The 27,388-nt window shown below is 39.4% G+C and overlaps 1 protein-coding gene across 1 annotated transcript in view; it reads right to left on the reverse strand.

Moving 5' to 3' along the window:
• eys (eyes shut homolog) overlaps positions 1-27,388 on the reverse strand; it is a 301,631-nt gene that overhangs the window by 255,631 nt on the left and 18,612 nt on the right. The window contains 7 exon segments of the mRNA XM_060888558.1: positions 1,903-1,967; positions 1,970-2,068; positions 3,815-3,954; positions 16,704-16,833; positions 18,323-18,334; positions 19,064-19,208; positions 26,154-26,331. Coding sequence (XP_060744541.1) covers positions 1,903-1,967; positions 1,970-2,068; positions 3,815-3,954; positions 16,704-16,833; positions 18,323-18,334; positions 19,064-19,208; positions 26,154-26,331 — 769 coding nt within the window.

Here is a 27,388-nt window from a genome sequence, read left to right on the forward strand (position 1 = left end):
TGAATCTGATTTGGAAAAAATCAGATCTGGGCTAGATTTGAGTGTTCACACTACTCCTGAAGAAGTCTGATCTGGTCACTTGACACCAAAAAAATCAGATATGGGCCACTTTTACCTGCAGTGTGAACGTGGCCAAAAAAACTTTTTTGTCTATTGGCACCTTTCCATAGATTGGCTAGTCTTGCTGTGACTGACAATTCTTTTTTTTTTTTATTTGTTTCAAGTAAAGTCCCTGATTTAAAAGGGGATGATCTAGACACAGCTGAAAACGTCTTGCGTCCTGCGTTTGAGATCTCTGACAAAGGAAAATCTGACAACTACAGAAGCATGAAGTGCACAGAGCTAATCTGAATGAGCTGCCCAGAAATTCAGCTTACGCAGATGTATAAGCTGACTCTAAATACGTTTCCTCTGTAAAATACTGACATATCTTTTGAGTTTAGTAACCTAAGCTGGCATAATAAGCTATATTGCACTATATCAATGCACATAAATTTCCTGCATAGTGTACAGCACTTTAAACAGATTAATGCATGGTTTTCCCATTCATCCTGTTAGCTGCAGTGTAGAGGTCTATGCCCTGGTCTTGTAAATTAGTAGTGAAACACGATGTTGGAATTTTGTATGAAATTCTTGTTGTGTTCAAGATAAATTCAAGATAAAACAATAAATCAGGGAAAACAACAAAAATGAGATGAAGAAAAAAATATATATAATTGGCTTTGCCATGGTAGATCTCATTACCAAGAAATAAATAACTGCATCACAAAGATAAATGTAATTTAGTTCATGTTTTACTGACTATACTAGTCCCTGTACTTTTTAATGGATTTTTTTTTGTGTGTGTGTGATTAAATTGTTGTGATTAAAAAATGCTTGAGAACTTTTTTTTGTACAATTTTTATTTATTTATTTTTTTTTTGTAGAAAACTACTGGAATTGGTGGAATTGGATGCACATGATTTTTTTTTAAACCAGTAAAGATACATATGCAATTACTTTGTCTAATATTAGATTAGATTAGATTAGATTAGATTCAACTTTATTGTCATTGTGCAAGGTACATGTACAGAGCCAATGAAATGCAGTTAGCATCTAACCAGAAGTGCATAGATAGCTTATTTACAAGTCGCAGTGTAATAAATAAGGGTATGAGGTTATACAGAAGGTGTAGTAATATGTACATATAACTGAATAAGGGTATATACTGTATAGTGTGATTTTTTATATAAGTATGATACAGTATGAAGTGGTATGACAGATATAGCTGTACAAAAGGAATGTCATTATGAATATATACATCTATATATATACATATATATATATATATATATATATATATATATATATATATATATATATATATACACACACACAGAATAAACAGAATAAATATGGATGGACATACAGAAGTGTAATGATAGTTTTTTATATAATTAATATGTTAATATGTTGAATGCATGTGAAGATCTTTGGCTGAACATGTGTCGTCTTCACCCAAATCTGTGTAAATTCTGCGGTAATTGCAAACGGCTCAAAATGCGGCTGTGTTTGCATGATTTTGCGTTAATTTATGCAGTTCTTGAAATCCTGGAAGATTTGTTATATCAACACACTGATTATTGTTCTAGCTGTCATGATTCGTATTCAGCCGGCTGAACTAAATGAAATAACCGGCTGTGATTAAATGGAATGACTCATTTTTAGGTGCATAAGTCATTGCTTTAAATAAATAAATAAATAAATAAATAAATAAATAAGGTTATTGACATGACGGCTTACCCTTGCTGTGAAGTGATCTGTGATTTTACATGCAACCAGAAATGAATGACATGTTTTGACAGTTGGCACAATGCACGAATATGCTTTTTTTCAGAAAAAAAAAGAGCTGCAGGTACTTACCTGTACCCGGCAACTCCATCCACACAAGTGGCTCCATTGTAACACCAATGCTGAGCACAGTATACAGTATATTAACCCAACAGTTTGGTCCTGTCCATCCTGGTGCACAAATGCAGCTGTAATTTCTGGTACTGTTTATGAAACACCTTTTCTCATTGATACACACCTTTCAAAAATCAGTATCTTTTATGATTTTCAATGCCCACCACTTACATGCCCAGACATGCAGATATTACTACGGTGGCCGGGAAGTGCAAAACAAATTAACAAAACCCAAACCAAATTAACAAAACCCAAAACACATTAACAAGTCAGACAACCCGGAAGCGGTTGGTATAATTTGTTAATGGAAACTTACCATCATCGGACGAGACACCTTTCATTCACCTTTATATCTTTAATGACAGTCGTCTTGTCCAATGATCGGTAAGTTTCCATTCACAAACTATACCTACCGCTTCCGGGTTGTCTAAATCGGTGCATGAAACACATTAACAAATCAGAAAACAAATGAACAAATCAGAAAACACAACGACATTTCAGACAACCCAGAAGCGGTTGGTATAGTTTGTGATTGGACAAGACACCTGTCACTCAAAGTATACATGAAGTTCAACAGTCTGCCACAGGGAAAAGTTGGAATGGATGGATGGAATGGATTACTGTTTATTAATTCTGTTATTTTCTTGACCGGAGAACTTTATTTAAACGGAGAACTTTACACATTACGCATAAGATTCCATACCTGTATATCTTGAGTGACAGGTGTCTTGTCCAATGATCGGTAAGTTTCCATTCAAAAACGATACACTACCGTTTCTGGGTTGTCTGACTTGTCGTTGTGTTTTCGAATTTGTTAATGTGTTTTCTGATTTGTTAATTTGGTTTGGGTTTTGTCAATGTGTTTTCGGTTTTGTTAATGTGTTTTCGGTTTTGTTAATTTGTTTTGCACTTCCCGGCCACCGTATATTACAGTATTTTGGTGTTATTATCAAAAATTTATTTACTAAGTTATTGATGATGAATTCTAAGTTTTGGTTAGTGCTGATTAATTAATATAACAGCAACTTTAACATTAGTGCAAACCTAATCACAGCTATAAATTCAGCTATTCTGATACATTATACGTATAGTACGAATACGAATACGAATGGAAGCAGATGCTTTCAAACCGACAAAAAACGTGAAATCATTGATAGGTTTTCTGCCATGGCTTGTTAGGGTTTATCAGCAACTGAGATTAGAATGCACTGTAAGCAACATCGTTTATGACCATTTCCCATTATTAAATGTAACATAAAATGTATGACATTAATAATAGTAATAATAATAATAATAATAATCATTGACCATTGGTAATAAAAGAGTAAACTAAACAACTCACAGGTTGTAACACATCACAATCACCAGTCATGGTGTATTTCTAACAGAATACCTGTGCTGTATTCCTTAGTTAATAAAACACCCATTTTTTTTGTTGTTGTTGTTTTTTTTTGTTTGTTTGTTTTTTGTTATTCATTCTCAATACAAGGAAAAAATTATCTAGACAAAACTCCATCAACTCATTTTTCACTCTCTGAATTCATACAGCAGTCCTGAATGAGTCAGCACATGCGAAAGCACGATCCCGCTGTGAGCATTTAACCACAGGGCAAACTTCAGCATGTCAAGTATAACAGTCATTCTTCTACATTAAACCACATGTTTTTCAAACTGCTTGTCTGTAAAACTGAGAGCACGTCACTAGTTTCTGAATAGTCTTGTGAAGTCCATCAAAAACAACTAAAAATAACCCCCAAATGCTGATTCCAGGCATTCTGTGACATTTTGGGGGCAAGAAGCACATCATCAGTACACAATGGCTTTCTAGGAGGTCGGAGATAAAGATGTAGTCGGAGTCTAGTCAACTAACCTGTATGGTGTTGGGACATGGTCTGAGACACATATATTGCATGTGCTCAGGGGTCGGCACACACAGCGTTCCTGCAGGACATGCAATGTTTGGTAATGTGCCTGCATTCATATTCACCTCACAGTTCAACCAAGTCAAGCCTGAGAGGCAATAATAATAACAACACTAATCTGTTGTTTAATCGGGGCACGGTGGCTTAGTGGTTAGCACGTTCGCCTCACACCTCCAGGGTTGGGGGTTCGATTCCCGACTCCGCCTTGTGTGTGGAGTTTGCATGTTCTCCCCGTGCTTCGGGGGTTTCTTCTGGGTACTCCGGTTTCCTCCCCCGGTCCAAAGACATGCATGGTAGGTTGATTGGCATCTCTGGAAAATTGTCCATAGTGTGTGAGTACGTGAGTGAATGAGAGTGTGTGTGTGCCCTGCGATGGGTTGGCACTCCGTCCAGGGTGTATCCTGCCTTGATGCCCAATGACGCCTGAGATAGGCACAGGCTCCCCGTGACCCGATGTAGTTCGGATAAGCGGTAGAAAATGAATGAGAGTGAGAGTGATTTAATCTGAACATCTGATTAAATGCCATCTGGATAGTTCAGTATAATCCTGGTCATGGCTGTTGTAGATTCTATGTGCCTCCTGGTAACTGTGCCCAAGATGGGAGAGTTTACGACGGACGGGACAAAAGTCCATCATGGAGCTTCATTAAAATGCAGACATGATGGTTTGGAGATAATTGAGACACTGGTGCTGGAAATGATAAACAAAGAAGACTGCTAACCAGGTACAAACTGATAACTATCCCGAGAAAAAAAAAAGCAGACAGACCGACTCAAGAAATAATATAGTTCAGGCTTGATTCGTTACATCCCAGAAGCACATGGTGAGTAAAAATTAATAATGCAGATTCAAAGAGAGGTTTTCTCTTTAAAGAGCTAGGGTGAAACGGTTAAATCCATAGAGTATATATATGTATATTATAACAGCTGCTACACAGTGACAACGCTGCAATGTGCAGAAAGAAAAATAGCTATTTTGTACAATTTTATATAATCATCATAACAGTTATCGGGTTATGGACTTTATAATGATCTGTCCATTAAATATTTTATGTGCCACTGCTTTTAGCCTTTGTTGGAGGTTGGAATAGCTGATACGTTCATTTACAACAGTTTTTAATGGATGAAAGTCCTGAGTATCCAAAAAAAAAAAAAAAGACTTTCACACTAAAGCTAGTTGAATTAGTTATCAGCACCATATCACGTATCTAAAAGCTTGTCAAATAGATCGTGCCTATTTATTCACAATTATCAAACACTTCAGCCAATCAAAGATGTTCATATTATGAGTCATTCATATGATTCATTTATTCTCACTGGAGCCCAGGAGTGAAGACAGCTGGGTAAAAATGGTGCCATAAATCTCAAAGACAGACCAATGTTGCATGAAATCCAGCCAATGACTGCATAAGAGCACAAAATCATAGGAAAAGGATTTAAGAATTTCCTGACAACATTGATGATTCAAAAGCAGTTGATGAGGCATGCGGATTTCTAAAGCTACCAGTCAAACCAGGTGGTATAGGCATAGTAGTTGGTATTGAAAATGAGGACAACTATCAATTCATTGTGGGCCAAAAGGCATTACTTGTCAGGATCACGCTTGGAAAATTTCCTGTTATTTTGGTCTTTTGTTATCGGGTTTTGGTACCTTTTTTATTTCTATATCTGCTGAAGGTTTTTATCTGTGAAGATACTCCCATTTTCTGACACTACCTGTGAGGCAGGAGTCCAAAATAATAGTATGTAGAGACTGACAGGTGAATAAAATTTGGTCATGATGAACCATAATATTATATTGTGGAACACCTCGAATTTGTTTGAGAAAAATCTAAAATTTGGGAAAGACACTTGACAGGAAATCGCAATATGATTTTTTATCCAAATGCTTGCAGTCTTTGAGACAATGATGAACTGCACTTTACACTAGTATATTCTTGAGACAAATGTGAGGCCATCTGTCCAACAGCTTAAGCTGGGCTGAAATTGGGTCATGAAACAGACAGTGACCTGAAAGCACTAAAGCTTCAAATCGATTTAAATGGCTGAAGTAAAAAAAAAAAAATCAAGGTGATGGAATGGCCAAGTCAAAGTTTAGACCTCAGCTCCATTGAGATGCTGTAGCAAGATCTTGAGAGATATGTAAATAAACGCATGCCCTCAAATATCGCTGAACTGAAGCAATGTTGTGAAGAAGATTGGGCCAAAATTTCTCCAGAATGATGTGACTACTACAGAAGACTAATTCAAGTTTTTGTTGTTAAAAGTCATTCTACTTGCTGTTGAATAATAGTGTTTACTTATTTGTTTCTTATCTGGTTTCTGAATGTTGGTTTACTTCTTCGGGTAAAAAAAAGCATTGCATATTGAATTATGCTTTCTTTGTTGTTGTTCAAAATAATAATTACATGACCTTGTTTTCAAATCAAATTCAATTAAGCATATTGTGTATATGATATTATATGCATGACTTCATTCATTCATCTTCTACCACTTATCCGAACTACCTCGGGATCTCAGGTGTCATTGGGCATCAAGGCAGGATACAGTACACCCTGGACAGAGTGCCAACCCATCGCAGGGCACACACACACACTCTCATTCACTCACACAATCACACACTACGGACAATTTTCCAGAGATGCCAATCAACCTACCATGCATGTCTTTGGACCGGGGGAGGAAACCGGAGTACCCGGAGGAAACCCCCGAGGCACGGGGAGAACATGCAAACTCCACACACACAAGGTGGAGGCGGAAATCGAACCCCGACCCTGGAGGTGTGAGGCAAACGTGCTAACCACGAAGCCACCGTGCCCCCCGCTGCATGATTTCATTTATTTATAAAATGCTTCTAAATGCACAGACTGTCAACCTGTAACAAGTCCCAAAACCACTTTGAAGAGTGGACAAATCTAAGAAACTGTCAAAATATCAACAATCCTTTCCAACCAACTCACAAAAAACAGGTCCCAGTTCATCAACCACCTTCAATAAGAGATAAATAGGATTCCACACGCGTTGAGATTGATTCCCTGGTGACATTACAACAGCCTGCACACACATAGAGAAGCTCTTCACAAAAGAGAAATTGGTTTATTTCTACAGTCCAAGCATCTAACACAAGACCACATTATTTGTTAAGAAGAGAAGGCCAAGACAACATTAATTTCAAACCTAATCATTTATCCTAAGCTTTTAATCTTTCTTTACTTAGACATTCCGATAATGTTTGTTTTAAAATATTCCTAAACTAAATGAGTCCGCCTTGTGTGTGTAGAGTTTGCATGTTCTCCCCGTGCCTCGGGGGTTTCCTCTGGGTACTCCGGTTTCCCCCCCGGTCCAAAGACATGCATGGTAGGTTGATTGGCATCTCTGGAAAATTGTCCGTAGTGTGTGATTGCGTGAGTGAATAAGAGTGTGCGTGTGCCCTGTGATGGGTTGGCACTCCATCCAGGGTGTATCCTGCCTTGATGCCCGATGACGCCTGAGATATGCACAGGCTCCCCGTGACCCGAGGTAGTTCGGATAAGCGGTAGAAAATGAATGAATGAATGAATGAATGAATGAATGAATAAATGAGTCCTATTTTGTCTAATCATAGTACCAGTATTTCTTTCGCGGCATATAAGGGGCTGGAGAATTGTGTTAGATACAGTACAGCCATAGACTTCAATAAAACCAATTATATAGGTGCCAGAAATATGAAGAAAATTGATCAATTGAACAAGTCAAAGACAAGGAGGTGTTTTGTTTAATGGTGTTATGAGGACAGACTTTAAATTTCTGCCCATTTTTAGCATCAATATGCCGGGTGCAAAAAGGGGGTTTAAATACAAGGAACAACCTCCAAACGCACTGTAAAATATGATGGTGGATTATTGATGTTTTGGGGCTGTTTTGCAGCTAGAGATGCAGAGACATAAATCCAAACATAAATCCAAATCAACACAGAAATCGTTGTGGGACACAAAATCAATGTTTTGCAATGACCAACTGAGTATCCTGATGTTAACCCTATAAATAGCTGCGGTCTGAATTAAACAGCCAAGGACTAAAGTCAGTGAAGATCTCATAAGCATTCCAGTTTAAATTAAGCATTAAGCCTTGGACTTTAACACGCAGGATATAACATAATATATTCAGTGAGAGCAGTGAGAGTTAAGAAAAGCAGAGCAGGCAGGAGAGAAATTAAAAACAGATTCTTCAGATGGTCTGCAGAGAGACTTTCAAGATGCCAGGAAATGATGAATGTGAGATAGTGTCATCACAGCAGCATTAGAGATTTGAAGCTTGCACAGAATAAAAGGCAAAAGGCTGCAAAACAGCAAAGGAGATGCTCGAAAAATGTCATCTGCTGTGAAAGATAAAAGTCAGCTATGAGGAGGAAATGCATGAGAATACTTACAAGGCAAGTTTTCTGGGGGGAAAATGTGCAAATCTATTTCATTGTAAGTGTCACATTATAAGAAGCTTATTTATAATTCAGTCCTGTCCACCATGACAGAAATATGACTCTGTTTCACAGTAAGAATGGAGCATGGAATACGAATTAAAGGTTTATTGCTACCCTAATCTTATACCCCTGATTCTCACATTCACATTCATAATACATTAGACTACTACTACTAATACTACTACTACTACAACACACACACACACACACACACATATATATAGCCATAGCATTACAACCTGAAGTGAATAAGATTGATTATAATGTATATAGCCATATGTTACAAAGGCAATGAGATATATGATGTTGGGGACATGATGTTGATGGGTTGGAAGCAGGAAAAATGGCCAAGCACAATGATCTGAGTGACTATGACAAGGGCTGCACCTACCAAAAGAAGTCCAAGGATGGGCAACAGGGACATGGCTGCTCAAGGCTCACTGTCCACTGCTCACTGTCTCCTTTCCACCATAGAAAGTACCCTACCTACAGTAGGTTGTAGACCCTTATGAGGAACATGTATACCATTAAAAAACTGGAATACTCTGGAATGCTGGAAGGTTTTGTTCCAAGGATTTGATTATCCCACCTCTTTTGAGCTCCTACCAATTGTTAGCTGCTTAACTTAACATCTTATACTTCAAGATAGTATGACATTTTTATTCATTCACTCATTTTCTACCGCTTATCCGAACTACTCGGGTCACGGGGAGTCTGTGCCTATCTCAGGCGTCATCGGGCATCAAGGCAGGATACACCCTGGACGGAGTGCCAACCCATCGCAGGGCACACACACACACTCTCATTCACTCACGCAATCACACACTACGGACAATTTTCCAGAGATGCCAATCAACCTACCATGCATGTCTTTGGACCGGGGGAGGAAACCGGAGTACCCGGAGGAAACCCCCGAGGCACGGGGAGAACATGCAAACTCCACACACACAAGGTGGAGGCGGGAATCGAACCCCCAACCCTGGAGGTGTGAGGCGAACGTGCTAACCACTAAACCACCGTGCCCCCTATGACATTTATAGTCACACAAAATAGATTCCTCCAACCACCAACACTTGCATTAATATGAGTACTGCTATGGGCAAACACATTGTCCTTTATGTCAAATGTACAAATGGTAACAATAAATGCCCACTCCTTCCCTGTATCATGTATAGTCAAACTAGTCTTTAGTATCTGATTCAAATGTGCTGTTATGCTTATAATCCTTGGGACATATGGGCTTGTCACTTAAACAGGGTTTTAATTGAATCATTTTCCACAAAAAGGACTATAATAACATCTGACTCCCTATCTAGATACCAATTGTGTTTAATGCTATTTAGTGAATCCTTTTACCCGAGGTTCATGCTTCCAATTCAAAGTTGGATGCTGCAGGGTAGATGATGTGCTGTGCTTTGCTCTTGGAACGTGACACAAAGCTTGCTATTGACTTTTGCCTGACCCGTTTGATATGATTTGCAGGATGTGTATATATTTCCATTGTACTGTACATATTCAAGTATTTGTAGATATTGTTTACTTTCTGTAAAAAACATCCTATCCCTGTGCGCTGTATAGTCCAAGTCAATGTGGTGGGGATTGGCCTTTAGTGTTTTTCGATGTGTATTGGCTCGGTATTGAGTTAAGGAAGCAGGTTTATTTTTCTTGTTAGCTTTTGGTGTGTGTGGGGGGGGGCACGTTGGTTTAGTGGTTAGCACGTTCGCCTCACACCTCCAGGGTTGGGGGTTCGATTCCCGCCTCCGCCTTGTGTGTGTGGAGTTTGCATGTTCTCCCCGTGCCTCGGGGGTTTCCTCCGGGTACTCCGGTTTCCTCCCCCGGTCCAAAGACATGCATGGTAGGTTGATTGGCATCTCTGGAAAATTGTCCATAGTGTGTGATTGTGTGAGTGAATGAGAGTGTGTGTGCCCTGCGATGGGTTGGCACTCCGTCCAGGGTGTATCCTGCCTTGATGCCCGATGACGCCTGAGATAGGCACAGGCTCCCCGTGACCCAAGGTAGTTCAGACAAGCGGTAGAAAATGAGTGAGAGAGTGAGAGAGCTTTTGGTGGTGGATCAGTAAGCATGGCGGATTTCGTTTGTTATTTCAGCCTGAGCCTGTCTGATGCCATTTCCTGGTATCTGTGTACATTGTGTTTATATCTGCTGTAACTTGCTAAAAAGTTGTTTACAGACTGTTACCATCTCAACCCGAGGTTATAGTATAACAGTTCATTTGTACATGATGGGGCACATGAAATTTTTGTTTCATTATCATCAGTCCCATTTCCTCCTTAAAATCTGTGGCTTTAGGTCTTAAGCCATTCTTTACTTGACTTTCCTACCTTAGTTTTCATACAAATCAGAAAAAGGTTTCAAGCTTTAACTCTCATCATTTACAGCTACTACCACATCTCTCTAACTTTAGCTCTCTTTGTTTGGCGCCATTTGTTTGGTATAAAATTGTCAAATGAATCAGCTTTCACCTTCCTCCAGAATGTACAATCACCTAGCTAGTTAGATTCTTTTAATCCAGCCTTCATCTTGGTTTGCCCTTTTTCCTCCACCTAATCTTCTTTTCCTATTCTGCAGCCATTTTATCTGCAAGAAGCGTATACTCAAGAGGCACTTGATGCAATACTGTACTGTAATCACAGGTACTGGAGTTAATAATGCTGCCTCTCATTTCTCTTCCCCACTTGACATAATCAGTCTGACCATTCTGGGGTCAGCTAATGCTGTTAATTTTATTACATATACAGTACTTATGCAGAATGGTGCCTAAAAATGTTCATCGTTTTTAATAATCCTGCATCCACCATGACCTACCCGGTATACCTCTTGCAATCAAGAAAATACATGGATCCCTCTACCCACATGTCTTATCAGGAATTCACAGTGGTTAGAAGGGTTCAGGAACCCAAATTCGCTGAAGAATTAGAGGTTTGCACCGTGATGTACCTCTATGATGCTTTAACAACATTGTAGCTGGGTTTAATGATGTATCCCCTGTCACTTCTATTTCTAGATGCTTATTCTATATGCGGGGGGCACGGTGGCTTGGTGGTTAGCACGTTAGCCTCACACCTCCAGGGTTGGGGGTTCGATTCCCGCCTCCACCTTGTGTGTGTGGAGTTTGCATGTTCTCCCCGTGCCTCGGGGGTTTCCTCCGGGTACTCCGGTTTCCTCCCCCGGTCCAAAGACATGCATGGTAGGTTGATTGGCATCTCTGGAAAATTGTCCATAATGTGTGTGTGTGTGTGAGTGAATGAGAGTGTGTGTGTGCCCTGCGATGGGTTGGCACTCCGTCCAGGGTGTATCCTGCCTTGATGCCCGATGACGCCTGAGATAGGCACAGGCTCCACGTGACCCGAGGTAGTTCGGATAAGCTGTAGAAAATGAGAGCGAGAGAGTATTCTATATGCATCTAGAGCTCACACTATAATTGCTAAAATATTAATAGAATATTATCCTTTTGGTTTATACACACATCTGAACTGCAGAATATGTCTCTTCAACATACTCGTACCCAATCAAGAGGCAATAGTTCAGATTTAATTGAGTAATTTTTTTATGTGGTGCCAGAAGTGGCTCTTATAAGCACTGGAGCGACATAAGCTTAGCCATATTTCAGAGTATCACAGGCACAATAATCCCCATAAAGCTTATTCCTGCCACTTTTTATAAATAGGCTTAAAGGAATTAATCAAACTGATAACATGTGATGGATGCTTTTGCATTATGGTTTGTTGTGCTGTCACAATCTCACAATATTTTTCAATTCTACACTGTAATGTCCTACTCCAACTGAGTCCTATCATATAGTTTTGTGAATTTGAAAGGGCACCTGAAATAAAGTAGTCCTCCTCCTTCATCTTAAGTTATTACAGAAAAGTTGATGTTGGATATCAAATTTAAAATGCCTGTATTTACTAAACCTGCTCAACTCCTATCAATAAAGGTACCGGCAACTGTCCCATGTCCCCTGGGCACCACATTTCACCAAGGGGACTTAAATCCGCTGAGCGAAGCCCTTTGAAAGCTGGCTGGGTTTTTAAGTGTGCTTAAGGACCTTGACCTTTTTTACACCTCCCCCCTGAGTCCTTCACAATTTATCGGTGCCATTTTCAATTACTACATAACTGAATTACTACATTACTTCATTCCCTTGTAAAGTGTCATACATTTTGGCAATTACTGTATATATGTAAGACAACTATACATCAACTGTTGTGATTTTGTTTCCTTTTGTGTAGGCAATGCAGTTCTGTTATCATGCTTAGCCAGCTCAATTCATCTAGCCCACTTCATGATCTAATCATATGGGTCTTATGGGTCTAGTTCTACTGCTCATGCAGCTTGATGAACTGACGCAGGCATCAGGACTTCCAACAATGCTTCCTAAACCTCAGTCAGCATTAAGAGCCAACTTTCTGCAAGCATCTCACTTCTGGACTTCATGTTCATTTGAATTCTTCCTGTTGTGTTTAAATATAAGATGGTTTCTGTCTTACATTCCCTTTCTTAACTCATCTATAGCTTCCCAGTATCAAAGTAAAAGGACAACATTGAAATTTATATTGATTAATATTTTAAATGGCCAAAAGTATGTGGACATCTGACCATCACACCCATTTGTGGTCTGCACACATCCCTGACATCAGCCCAATTAAACATGGGTAACTTGAAATGCTGATTATGTGCTGAGCCAAAATCTCAACCAACATCAGTGCCTGAGACTCTGGTGGCTGAATGGGCAAAATTTGACAGATATAATCTAAGTGGTTGAACCCTTTTTAGCACTTTTTATCGGTAACATTTAAAATGAAACCTTCATTCATCATCCGTTTTCATGTTATGTGTTTATGTTGCGATTTCCCACCTGTTTTGTGCCACACCCTAACTATTGTTCTTTTTCCCACCTAGTCACCTGTTTCCCATTTATCCTAATGTTTTTGCATTATATATACAACTGTCTTTGTCAAGTCATTGTACAAATTGTACATTGACTCCGTTATGTATTCCGGATCTCATGTCTTGTTCATTTTACTTTATATCCAAGTCATGTCTTATTGTTAGTTTGATTTTGTGGTAATAAATTTCAAGTCAAGTTTTATACTGAACCTGGTCTGATTTGCCATAACATAGGAGTTCGCGCTCTTGGTGGAGTTCTGGGTTCGACCCCCACCGCATTCCCTCATCAATATGATAGAATAACTTTTAATACCATTGCTTTAGCAAGGCACACCTAAACTGTCCCTGTAACTCAATAAACAGTATCAGATTAGCAGAGCATGTCATATCGTTTCCCAAGACAATTTATCTAGACATACACACAGACTAAATGGGCTCTGCAGCAGGCACCACACACATTATCAGTAATGCTCAACTTCACGTACGTTATCAATCATTTTTTTTATTCAAGCAAATTCCATTTGAATTGCCTCTGCACTTATTTAACCTATAAAACAGTCTTACATGCCAGTCTGAGGCACCCGCTCAAAATCTCTACATAAGATGTTTTAATAACTGTATAAATGATCAGACCTTTAAGCTGCTACAGACTCTGACATGTATTGTATGCACATGGGCAGAAACATCAAACATCTCATCGGGACATATTCACAAGTTACAATGCATGAACCACATGTACTACATATAGTGTACATTTAAAGTATTACTTTACTCTGCATAGCACATCATTTCTGCTTGTAATATAGGTTGGCCAACTCTGAGGCTTCATTTCAAATAAATAAAAAAATAATATAAATTATACTGTGTATATATATATATAGGGGGGGCACGGTGACTTCGCCTCACACCTCCAGGGTCGGGGTTCGATTCCCGCCTCCACCTTGTGTGTGTGGAGTTTGCATGTTCTCCCCGTGCCTTGGGGGTTTCCTCCGGGTACTCCGGTTTCCTCCCCGGTCCAAAGACATGCATGGTAGGTTGATTGGCATCGCTGGAAAGTTTGTGCCTTGTTGAGTGAAATTCTTAGGAGCGAACTCCAGAAATTGCAGAACAATTATACAGATAATGAGTTGACATGTGAAAATGTGCAATTGGCTCATACATATAGTCAGTACAATACAATATGTGTGTACAATATGTACAATTAACAAACAGATAATGAAATCAACATGTGAACATGTGCAATATGCTCATACATATAGTCAGTACACACAGTGTACAGTACTATTGGGCATCCTTACAGTAGCACTACACTCACTCATTTTCTACCGCTTATCCGAACTACCTCGGGTCACGGGGAGCCTGTCATCGGGCATCAAGGCTGGATACACCCTGGACGGAGAGCCAACCCATCACAGGGCACACACACACTCTCATTCACTCACGCAATCACACACACACTATGGACAATTTTCCAGAGATGCCAATCAACCTACCATGCATGTCTTTGGACCGGGGGAGGAAACCGGAGTACCCGGAGGAAACCCCGAGGCACGGGAAGAACATACAAACTCCACACACACAAGGCAGAGGCGGGAATCAAACCCCCAACCCTGGAGGTGTGAGGCGAACGTGCTAACCACTAAACCACCGTGCCCCCTTAAGTAGCACTACACATTTTATGCAATATATACTTATATACGTATATGTGTAAATATATGTAAATATATTATATATAAAATAAGGTGCAACAGATTGTACAACAGATTGTACAGGTACAGGTACAGAAGTGACATGGATGTGCATCGAATGTATCTAGTGGTAACAGATGGATTATTGTATTAAATTCAGTGTGATTGCACCCTTGGAGCAGAGAAGGTTAAGGGCCTTGTTCAGGGGCCCAGAGCAACATTCCAGTGTCTTAACCACACGAGCCATGACTGCGCATACATAATAATATGAGAAATGTTTTAGACCTTTGAGCAAGAATAGAAACTGTATTTGTAATACTGACTCATTCTAATGTATAGCATTACATTTTTTTAAAATTACAGTATCAATGGAGTATATTTTTGCACAGAAGACCCTGTAGCAGTGGGTTCATCAGTGGGACTGGTTTTGGCAGCATCCTAACCAGCACACAAAACAGCCGTGATGATATGAAAGAGACACGTATGCATTAGAGAAATGCATTGGCCGTAGTCAGGGTTTATTTTCCAAAACATGTTCTGACAGCTACTGAGTCCTGACCTGCATTCATGCAGCGATCCAAGTAATCATGTAATGCACTGATGAATCGCAGACAGGGGGAGGTCTCTTAGTAAAAGATATGATGGTTAGGAGTTCTGTTCAACAGCTCATGCACAACATGCTGGACCACATGAACTCATCACACATGTTTTGGTTTGCTTCAAAATATTTTTTGCATTTGTAATTTACACACCAAAGCAAACTAATGGGAAAAATTAGGGGAAAAAGACATTCTGTATTTATATAAAGATCAGCTAAAGTTTGGAATTGTGTACCCAATGTGAATTCTGACAGGATTCCGGAAAAAGGAAAAGCCGGTACAAAAACAAAAAAAAAATATTCATGAGAATATGAACGATTTTGTTGTTTGTTTTATTTGCTGATGCAAAGAAGCACTGACAATATTTGTTTGCTTTGTCAGATTTACCTACAAATTGGCCCCTAACCTCCATATGCCCTTCATTTTTCCAGACATGATGAAATGAATTACAAAAAAAAATCCATTTAGGAAAAGGCAATGTGCAAAGATGAGTAGCGGGAAAGCATGGCTTTAGGCAACTGGGCTCATTTGAGGAGAACAGATCCTCCGGCTTCCATTCAGGTCTCGCAGGAGATAACATGACTAGGGAGTTAGTAATTCAATGAAATGTAACAGTATGGTACATCATCATACTGACAAAACCTATGGTCTTGTCAGTGTCAATTCTATTAAGGGGAAAATGTGATCTCTATAATCAATCACATTTATATACAGTATAGGTGGGTTATTTTTTATTTATTCCTGACAACCTGAGCTCCTTAATTCTGTATATAAATTATCACTTATCATCACAGCCACATCATACTGTAAGTAACAACAGAAGAGTCTTTTTTTTAGCTTTTTTTTTTTAAGTACTGTATGTGCGATGAACCATTTGAATATTCACCTTTAGATCATCTTAGTCAAATTGACATCCACAGGTAGCTGGTCAAGGTTTAAGAACATATTTTTAGGACCGCGTTTACAAAATGCTAAAAGTTTTACAGGCCAACATGTAATATGTTATAAAACCTTTATGAAATGGTTATACGTGATTAGCAGGTACAGTATAGCTTTTACTACTCCTTCATCAGTAGGAAATGCAATGAAATAACAATTAAAGAAACACCTTACTGTATGTGACAGTGAGTTTTATTACTTGAGAAATTAAAAGAAAATTGCAAGTATAATTTATAGAATTTACCTGGGGAACATGTGCATCTGTAAAGAGGATGTGTAGTCGGTTGACTCGTGCTGATGCATGTAGCTCCATTCAAGCACCGGTTTGGGTAAATCAAGCAGGCTTTATATTGACAAAGTCCCTCTATCACACCCTGAACACAGAAGGAGAGTGTCAGGGTTAGAAAAAACTTCTGATTAGACTTTTAGGCTCACTTCAGACTTATTTTTGTTCAGTATTGGCTTACAACTGGGTTCACTTAGTTGTAAAGTCACTGAGAACTACATACTACATACTACATAACCCCTGAATGAATAATCAATCTTACAGATTACAGTATGTTCAATATTATGGATTGTGTTACTATGAATTAAAAGGTACCTTTTAAGGAAGGAGATATGCATCTGTTTACCTAATGTACTGTAATGTCTCTAGGTTGATTTGGATTGGGTCAAGTGTTATACCTGCACTTTGCCAAACCCATGTGGCATGTGGCAATGCCTGTGGCAAGCACGATGGCCTCTAGCCTGTGGGTTGGCATATGTGGTGATTGTCACTTCTCAGTGTAACACTGTTCACAAGTGGGTCTTGCATGTCCAGTGACCTAGACGTTGTACCCCTCTTGGTCAGACAAGTGGCCTAGACAGAGACTAACACCTGATTTTTTTCAGTTCCAGTAGACTGAAATGAACTACCTCTACATGTGCCATCAGCAATCCAAGCATTCTCAACTTAATTGGTACAGCACAGAGTGCCATCTATCTGAATTTTATTGGCAAAAGGAATATATGTGAAATCTTGACAAAGTGGCTAGAATTCTCACCAAGAGCTGTAATGCGTGTGAGACAGGTCTGTGTGTCCTGGATGGCCTGATTTTTAATGGTAGAACATAAGAGACTGTCATCCAAATTAGGCAGTATGATCCCTTCCACATACATCTTTAGAAAACGTGTGCCACTAGAAAGAAGTTTAAGTGAGGTTTAAGCCTGTCCTTGGAAGCCACAAAAAAAAATCAGCAATGATGAGAATATGGAGCCATGTGTAACACATATCCACTGATATAAAGCATTCATGTGGTCGCATGAATAACGTGATAGTATTAGCATTCAAAAGTTTTTAGGAACCGGTTAAGCCCTATGTCTAGAATCAGACAGACACCACCATCTTTTCTGTTGTGGTAATTCTACTTTTCATACTTTATATATATAGGAGTCTAGCAGAGGTTTTGGACAGTCACCTGAGACTCAACCGAAATCCAAGCTGTCACATGTATAGTTCCATTAAGTTTACATGAGGTTCAGGGTACAAAAAGTAAAATAATGGCTATATGATTGTGATGGCTATATGATTATAATGTATTGTGAATACTGCACCAAAGATGAATTTGCAGCATGCACTTTAAGCTGCCCAGATGATTCTCACAGTGGAGGAATGCTAACATGCTAACCACTAAGCCACCGTGCCCCCTCAATTAAATACTAAATCACAACAATCAGATACATGATGTTGCTGTCGGGCGGAAACCTCGTATGTCCAAATTTGGTCAATTTCATATTTTTTCACATATCGATGCTATTGGTCAGTCCCCACGTGGGTCTGTTATTTTTACAAGTTATTAACCAATCTAAAGTCTTGAAAATAGCTTGAGCGCAAATCTCATAACTCCATTGGACACTTCAACTGTCCACCTCTTCCTCACTCCGCGGGAGAGCTTCACGGCATATTTCTCCTCAAGAAGAGTCGCAACGAATCAACACGTCTTCTGAGGTAAATGTCTTCAAAACACTGGGCTCAAAGAAAAAAAATCTTGACCCCCGCTAGTTCTGGTGCTTGTCTGAGGACAGGAAATTAGCGCAAGACAATCCACTGTAACGTGGACTAAACCCTGTGCACTGCAGATAAGGTACGGCGTTTTTTTAATTTCCTGAAAAGTAACGGTTTTGGAGATACGAGGATTCCGCCTGACAGCGACGATGAGGAACAGGTGTGCAGAGGCGGGGAGGAAGAGACAAGGGCGGGGTAGACACGTGAAACAAAACACAAACAAATGCACATGACCAAAGTCCGGGCTGAGTCCTGACAGTCAGTGTATTCTCATAGACTTTTGTATTCAATCAGAATACATAATATCTGTTAGGGCATAAGGCCGGTTTCTTCAAAATACTGCAGTTAATGTGACGTTTCATGTTTCTGTACATTGTGGTGAAAGATTACTAACGGAGAGAGATCTAGCATACATTAAACCTTAAGAACAAATAGGATAAAGAATACATCAGAAAAAAACCTTCCTATGTGCGCTCCAATTCAGAACGAATACATTTCCAATTTTATTTTGTAAGCCTGCAGGCATTTCATTTCATTACTATGTTCCCATACCAGGTTACCGCATCATATTTAGCAATTAGGTGTGTACACAATCCCTTATTCTAACAGTTAACCAAGTGCAGCCTGCAAAAATCAATTATATCCTCACACTTCTTCCCAGAAAATCCTCTATGGCATCTACAGTACATAAATGGAAGATTCAGTCTCGACAGCAGGGATGAAACATAAATAATTTGTAACAGATGAATACTTTACAATTTAAAATGGACTATTATATGGCTGTTCATGTGTTTTCCCAATCATTTGCAAACCCTCAGTTTTTATCCTAAGAAATCTGCAAGGATTAATTTAAAAATATATGATATATCTTGGGGGGCACGGTGGCTTAGTGGTTAGCACGTTCGCCTCACACCTCTAGGGTTGGGGGTTCGATTCCCGCCTCCGCCTTGTGTGTGTGGAGTTTGTATGTTCTCCCTGTGCCTCGGGGGTTTCCTCCGGGTACTCCGGTTTCCTCCCCGGTCCAAAGACATGCATGGTAGGTTGATTGGCATCTCTGGAAAATTATCCGTAGTGTGTGACTGCGTGAGTGAATAAGAGAGTGTGTGTGTGTGTGTGTGTTCCCTGCGATGGGTTGGCACTCCGTCCAGGGTGTATCCTGCCTTGATGCCCGATGACGCCTGAGATAGGCACAGGCTCCCCGTGACCCGAGGTAGTTCGGATAAGCGGTAGAAGATGAGTGAATGTTATAATGATTTACATCTTACATGATTTACATCAGACAAAAACTGAAAAAGTATGTACTAAAAAGTCTATATCTAAATATTTTACATTTCACCAATTGGTAACTTAAAGTGTCGATCTATTAAAAAAAAAAAAAAAAAAATATATATATATATATATATATATATATATATATATATATATATTTTTTTTTTTTTTTTTCAGTCTTTACACTTATATTTTCTAATGCTACAATAATTTGCTATGCCATCCTCATGCCCTCTGATTTTACATATTTACTTACATAAATAAAATGTTAATATTATGATCCTTAAACCTACAAGATAAATATAGAATAATTTCCCTGTCATAGTTATAAATGCAGCAAAGAAATAAAATTTGAATACCATTAAAGGCGTATTAAGATTAAGGAATCTATCCAATAGGTTACACAATCATATGCTTAATCTACAGTATGATGATGACTCTATGTACTCTCTCTTTTGCTCACAGACACATACACACACACTCGCACACTCAAGCGCACACACATACACACACACTAGCACACTCAAGCGCACGCGCACACACATACACACTCACACACACACACACAACACACACTCACTGCCTCATTAATTCCCCAGTCATTCCTTCCTTCGTTTAGAATTTTAATTTACTGTTTTCTCTGTCTTCTTTTTTCAATTGTCATTTCGCCTGAGAGCCTGTTTGAATTTACTGACTTGAGTGATCTCTGCTATTATGGCCCAGAGAGATGTACGGTGTGAGATAAGTGAGGCAATAGCTCTAAAATGCCCCTCAGTTAAAGTTAGGCTCAAAAGCTAATAGTGCCCTTTTAGTTGTCACTTCTGTACTGAGATTTTAATAAAAACTCGTCTGATGTGGCTGGGAACTCCCTCATCAAACCTACAGGAAATTTAAGGTGTAGTAATTTCTGGATGAATTTGCTGAGGGTTTCTTCATCATACTCATAACTTCAGAGATTCCAGAAATTCAGAGATATACTGTAGATTTATCTGCAGTTTTAATCTTGGTAGATTTTATTGTTTTGGTTTTTACATTGTTATTGCATGTCAGGACTCAGCCCGGACTTTTTGGCCATGTGCATTTGTTGTCGTTCCTCGTCACGTGTCTGCCCCGCCCTCGTCTGCTCCTCCCTGTCACCACATTTGCTCCTCATTGTGTCATTATTGTCCTTTGTATAAATGTGAGCCGCGTTGCCGATGGCAGCACAGATTCATTAGTTACGTTTACCCCTTCGTTATGTCTAGTCATTGTTAAGTGTCGTCATTTGTATTGTTTCAGTTATCATCTTTTCTGTCTTTGTCTTCATTATGTATTAAACCCCTTTCATTTGAAGCTATCCTATATACGGGTCTGTCTCCTTCCTCCCAGGATGTGACATTGCATGATATGGGGTTGATCTCAGACCTGGTATCATCTCTATGTTATCACTACATTGACAGAGGAGACACCTGAAAACTACACTTTTAGCTTTCTTATATTAATCAGTGTCTATCTAAATGCAAATAAAATTCCTTCATTGGAAAAACCAATTTAGTAAAAGGGAAAAGTATCTGGGATGTGAAAGTGGTACAGGTATGTGTTTCTTTGAGTGTTTAGTTGCGTTGCATTGACTGGGTGACTTGTGAGTTGTGAGCCGATAGAAAATAAGAAGTTGGGCACTGAATAAACAGAGAAGCTGCTTATTAATTAGAGCTCATAATGAAATTTTTCTTCATGTTGCTTGGTGCATATTTAATGAATATGAATTACCAGCGAATGATATAATATTTAATAATAAATATTAAAAAAAAATAATAATCGCCAGGAAATTAAATATTGTCAGTGTATTAACCTGACAAAATAACATAGTCATGAGTTATATAAAGCATATAACTCCAAAAGTGTGCTACCAAAAAAATAAAAATAATAAAATACTGGGGTTCACTGGGGCAGTGGGGCTCAAAATCCTCTGGGTTTTTCATTGGATAGTTGGGGTTCAAACTCCAGCACCACCAAGCTGCTACTGTTAGGCGGTTGATACAAGGTATTTAATCCTCTCTGCTCTAAGGGTGTTTTATCATGGCTGACCCTGTGCTCTGACCACTATGTACCTCTATTTTCCATGGGATATATTAAGAAAAATATTTCACTGTGCTACAATGTAGATATGACAAAATAAAGTCATCTTATTCTAATTGATTGTTTAAATCCAAACATTTCTACAGACTACCTTTACGTATTATTTCCCATTTTTTAAATGTGACGTGACATACAGATAAGTACGGTGACCCATACTCAGAATTCGTTCTCTGCATTTAACCCATCCAAAGTGCACACACACAGCAGTGAGCAGCCATTTATTGCCGGCCCAAGATTCGAACCCACAACCTTAGGGCGAGGAGTCAAACGCTCTAACCATTAGGCCACGACTTCCCTGACTTAATTGAGCCATACTGTCCATGAACATAATGTACGCTAGAGTTTTAGTGTTAAAATTCTGTTCATCTCTCGTATAGTGAAATCCTGCTGGGATTTCGTGCTTGCAGTGTTTCCTCTGCAGTTTGAGGAAGGGGAAGGCTTATCATTGTTTCTGCTGCAATTGGTCATAGGAGTGAAGCCTCTAAACATGATCAACCGCTCCTTTAATATTACTAGATATCTAACAAATTTGACAGGCAAAGTATCAGTGAAGTGCAAATCGAAAATAAACTCAGCCATAGCCATAGATCATCGTGTACAAATACATCATGTACAACTAGGCATCGGCTTTAGAGAAATTGGACGCAAGGAAGATGCAAATGTGAAAGTTAAAGGAATGGATCTTGTCTAGAGCAGCATGATTAATTGTATTTTCATCACTATCAAGATGTGAAGAGCTGACATACAGTAACAGAATGAAATGATGTGTCTGAATATCAGATGGTAAGCACTACTTTACAGGTGAACAGAGTCATTATTTATATGATAGTTAGAGTGTATACATAGCGAACAGGAAGTAACTTCCCCCTGCTTAATTTTAAGAAAACAGAAATTCTTGCAAGGGGGGCACGGTGGCTTAGTGGTTAGCACGTTCGCCTCACACCTCCAGGGTTGGGGGTTCGATTCCCGCCTCCACCTTGTGTGTGTGGAGTTTGCATGTTCTCCCCGTGCCTCAGGGGTTTCCTCCGGGTACTCCGGTTTCCTCCCCCGGTCCAAAGACATGCATGGTAGGTTGATTGCCATCTCTGGAATATTGTCCGTAGTGTGTGAGTGCGTGAGTGAATGAGAGTGTGTGTGTGCCCTGCGATCGGTTGGCACTCCGTCCAGGGTGTATCCTGCCTAGATGCCCGATGACGCCTGAGATAGGCACAGGCTCCCCGTGACCCGAGGTAGTTCGGATAAGCGGTAGAAGATGAGAGAGAGAGAGAGAAATTCTTGCAGCCAGAAGTAAGCTTTCCTTTACAGAGTAACACCAGATGGACGTTCTGTGTCATCGTGTGAAGCAGTAAAAGACCATGGTGTGATTATTGACTCTAGTTGTAGTAGTATGCAGTAAAGTAGCCTTCTTTCATTTCAGAAATATTGCTTAGGTAAGAAAAAAAAAGTCACTAAATTATCCAAAAATACTATTTATATAGTAATTATAGAATATTACTATTGAGCAATAAAGCACTAAGTGGTCATCTATACTGATCAAAACGTACTGGCCATTTGTTGGTACCGCCAGTGTAAAAGCTGCAGAGATGTTTGTTACAAAACCCAGAAGTTACAATATGAAACAGCCTTCCAATTAGTTTGGGACTTAGTGTTTAAAAGTCCAGCCTAAAAAGACATTTGCGCAGTCAAGCTTTGAATATTTTTTTTAGGTATAGGAACAGATCTGGAGTGTTCATGGGCATAGAGTGTTCTGGTGAACTGGGAAGTTTAGATGCTATCACCCTTCCCACGCTTACAGTATGTGTTTACTCACGTTTGTTGATGGTGGAGTGGCTGGCTGCTTTACTGTATGTCCCAGATATCCCTCATGTCTATGTCACCTTCTGGCCACCTTCTCTATTTTAGCTAATCTTGCAGGATCCAGCCTGCACTTTGCACACAATGTGCATTGTTCTTAACCATACCATGATCACAAGCATACCTAAATCCTCTCTCTCTGTCTCTCTCTCTCTCTCTCTCTCTCTCTCTCTCTCTCTCTGTTGAGCTACACATGCTACTCCTAATCTGTCAGTGATCCTTCCTACTTCTTCTCTCTGGACCTCCTGATGCATCCTGATGCCCTACTTCTGGTTGGAGTCACTTGGAAGTGCTCACTGCTGCTGAGGATGGCCTCACATAAGCACTATTCGGACGGGACTAGTTTTCCAAATGAGTTAGAATTATTTTCAGCTGACGTCTGTCATTTCATGTATGGATTCGGACGGGACTAATCTCTGTGTTTATTATGGAGGTAGGAGTGTCTGTGTTTTACATGTGGGCGTTGCACAAGACCACATGTCCAGGATGCGTGGATTGCGTATGGTCTTATGACCGATCAATAAACTTGAATACCGGTGCACTAGGGTTAATACGGTACAGTAGTTCACGTTGACCAAAACAGACAATAAAACGCGTTTTGGAAAAAACATTTTCGGCGATCACAGACATTCGCATTCGGATGGGATTAGATTTCTCAGAGGAGCGCCGATTTTGCTGAAAAACAGTAGGTCATTTTCTCTGGAATTTTTACACAGGTCGTGTGAGAAAAAGACAGACATGGCAGATTCGGACGGGATTAAAATCACAAAGTACGTCTGTGAAACTGAAATTTCTCTAACGTCCCATCTCTGGACAATTTTCCAGGGATGCCAATCAACCTACCATGCATGTCTTTGGACGGGGGAGGAAACCGGAGTACCCGGAGGAAACCCCCGAGGCACGGGGAGAACATGCAAACTCCACACACACAAGGCGGAGGCGGGAATCGAACCCCCAACCCTGATGGTGTGAGGCGAACGTGCTAACCACTAAACCACCATGCCCCCATGTTATAAACTTGTACAGTGTAATTATGCATACACAAAAAGTCTTGCGCAACAAACACTTGTCTTAATAACTTGCAAATTAAACCTTTGTTGTTTAAACTGTCTAATCCCCCAGGCAGTCTGATGTGACATGATAACAGTCAGGCAAAACCATCTCATGTACTGTACGATGGCGTTTATTAATCGATGATGTTCCTTTTTTACTGGATATACTGTATACTTAATATGACATTGTTACAAACATACAGTACATACACTGATTCCTTGACTCAAATAAATGTTTATAGACTACCTTTACATTTTTGTTTGTATCTGTGGATTTCAGAATGCATATATTAGGCATTCAAGAAATCATTTATCTATGATGTCCTGTGCCCCATTAGAAATGAATGTCTAGAGATGCCCCTGTGGACAATGATCTGTTACTGAATTACATCAAAAGCAGGACCACCTGCAGCCAGTCAGCACCCAGCAGACATCATTTCATAAGAGCAACCAGATTCTTATAGCTTCAATTTGTTATTTGCAGCCCTGGGACCTTGAGTGAGATGCACCTTTAAATAAATAAGAGACAGCATCAGTAAGGTAGCAATGAGGAAGCAGCAACAGAGAGAGACAAGTCATTAGCCAGCTGTGCTCTCCACGCTCTGTCTAACTGATCCTGACATCAATACTATTTTCAGACCTGGCCCTTCAAAGATGAGCAATATAAAAGGACCTCAGTGCCAGATGACAGGAATATAGACCTGCCTACTGCTATTGGACTTAGCATATTTGCAGTGAGCAGAAAAGGATTATTCCACTGTCACACGTACAGTATGAGTTTCTTCAGGAGCCGGAGCAGACACGTCTAATCAACGTAGAACAGTCCATTTTAATGCTATGAGTACGTGAGATGGAAAGTGGATTAGCTGTTAAGTTTTACTGTTCATGCTTTCAAGTGACTGAAAAGCCACATGGGACTGATGACCGGGTTCATGTGGGAAATATAAGGAAGACGAGGAAAGGTCACCAAAGACAATTAGTCCGTTATGGCCCATGCTTTTCTCCAATTCATTTCCACTCATAACAGCAAAATTACCTTTCGCTTAAGTTTCATGAGATCCCATAATGCTGTTAATTCTAGAAATGGCTCCAAGTGAAAAGCTTATCTTTCTGTAACACCAATTTTTTTGATTGAATGTGCAAAAGATCACCTCAGGCTTATAAAATGTATAAAAGTCACCCCAGAACAGTGTTGTTGCCGTTCAGATGACAAACTGATCTTGCTTTAAAGGAGCCTTGTCAATTTAATATACATGTGACATTTACTATAAATCATCTCCTTAGGGGAAGAAAATGAATCCCAAATAAGATGGAAAGTAGGAAAAAATAAAATCTCACATGTTTGACAACGCCATACGCTTGTTCCCGCTGACAGCCGAGGTTTATGCAGTTGTGTTCCAGCATCACTTCACAACTGGAACCAGTGAAGCCTTCTGGGAACATGCAAATGTACTTTTCACCATGTTCTTCACATTTGCCTCCGTTCCTACAGGGCTGTGAACTGCAGGGGCCTTTCTTCACTGTGCAGAATGTGCCTGTTAGCAAAAACATACAGTAATCCATAAATAAAAAACACAGTTACTTGTTTTTAAAAATATGAAGAAAAAAAAAATGCACAAAATGATCCACATGGTGAATTGCACAGCAAAAGGATAAACACTGCTGATGTCTGCACGACTTTTCGAAACGTAACTCGTGAATACACATATAGCCACAAACAATTTGAATAAAATGGCAATAGATCACACTGGCTAATGAGCAGAGAAAGAGCAAATCAAATGAAGGTTATCTATGTTGATAGTGCGCAATGGTATATCATCAGTTTTAAAGGTGCTGATTCAAATCAAGTCACAAAATGGCACAGTTCACTTTATCTATAACTGTTATCTATCTCTAACTAACCTACATGTAACATGATTCAGCTTGCTGTCTAATTCAGCTAAAGAGGAAATTATGAACAATGCAATATTCTGTACATCTTATCTGAATGTTTTTAAGGTATTAAAATATATACGTACTTACTCCTATAATAAAAAAAAAAAATTCTGCTGTGATCCGTGTGATAATGTGCAATAGAATAGGAAGGATGTAGAGCTAGTGTCCATGGTATAAAACATTTAGAGTAATAACCAAGCCATCAAATATGAGGTGTCACTTCCTGATTGAAAGCAAAATCAATCATAATATTCGAAGGATAATGGAGCAGTTTTACTCTGATGAAACGACAGTCAGAGACACAGCCTTATATTAGGAGATATTTCAGATAGCCTCACTTTTTTCCAGGACAATGACCAATAAGCACACAGCCGCAAGGGCGGTAACTGAAGCAGAGGGCATAAAACTGGGTTAACATGCCTCCAGAATAACCGAATCTGACTATTAGGGTCTGGAATGTAGGAATTTTATTGTATTAACCTAAATGGCTATGACAATTATGGCATAAACTTTTCATCAGTATTTGATCAGTGATGAACTGTAATCACAAACTATAAAATTCACTTGTCTAAATGTGTCCAAACCCACACATTCTACCTTGGAAAAGCTTGTGATAGTAAAGTTTAGCAAGATCACACATGACTACTTGCAAGACTA

The sequence above is a fragment of the Tachysurus vachellii genome, chromosome 2, assembly GCF_030014155.1.
Source record: "Tachysurus vachellii isolate PV-2020 chromosome 2, HZAU_Pvac_v1, whole genome shotgun sequence".
NCBI lineage: Eukaryota > Metazoa > Chordata > Actinopteri > Siluriformes > Bagridae > Tachysurus > Tachysurus vachellii.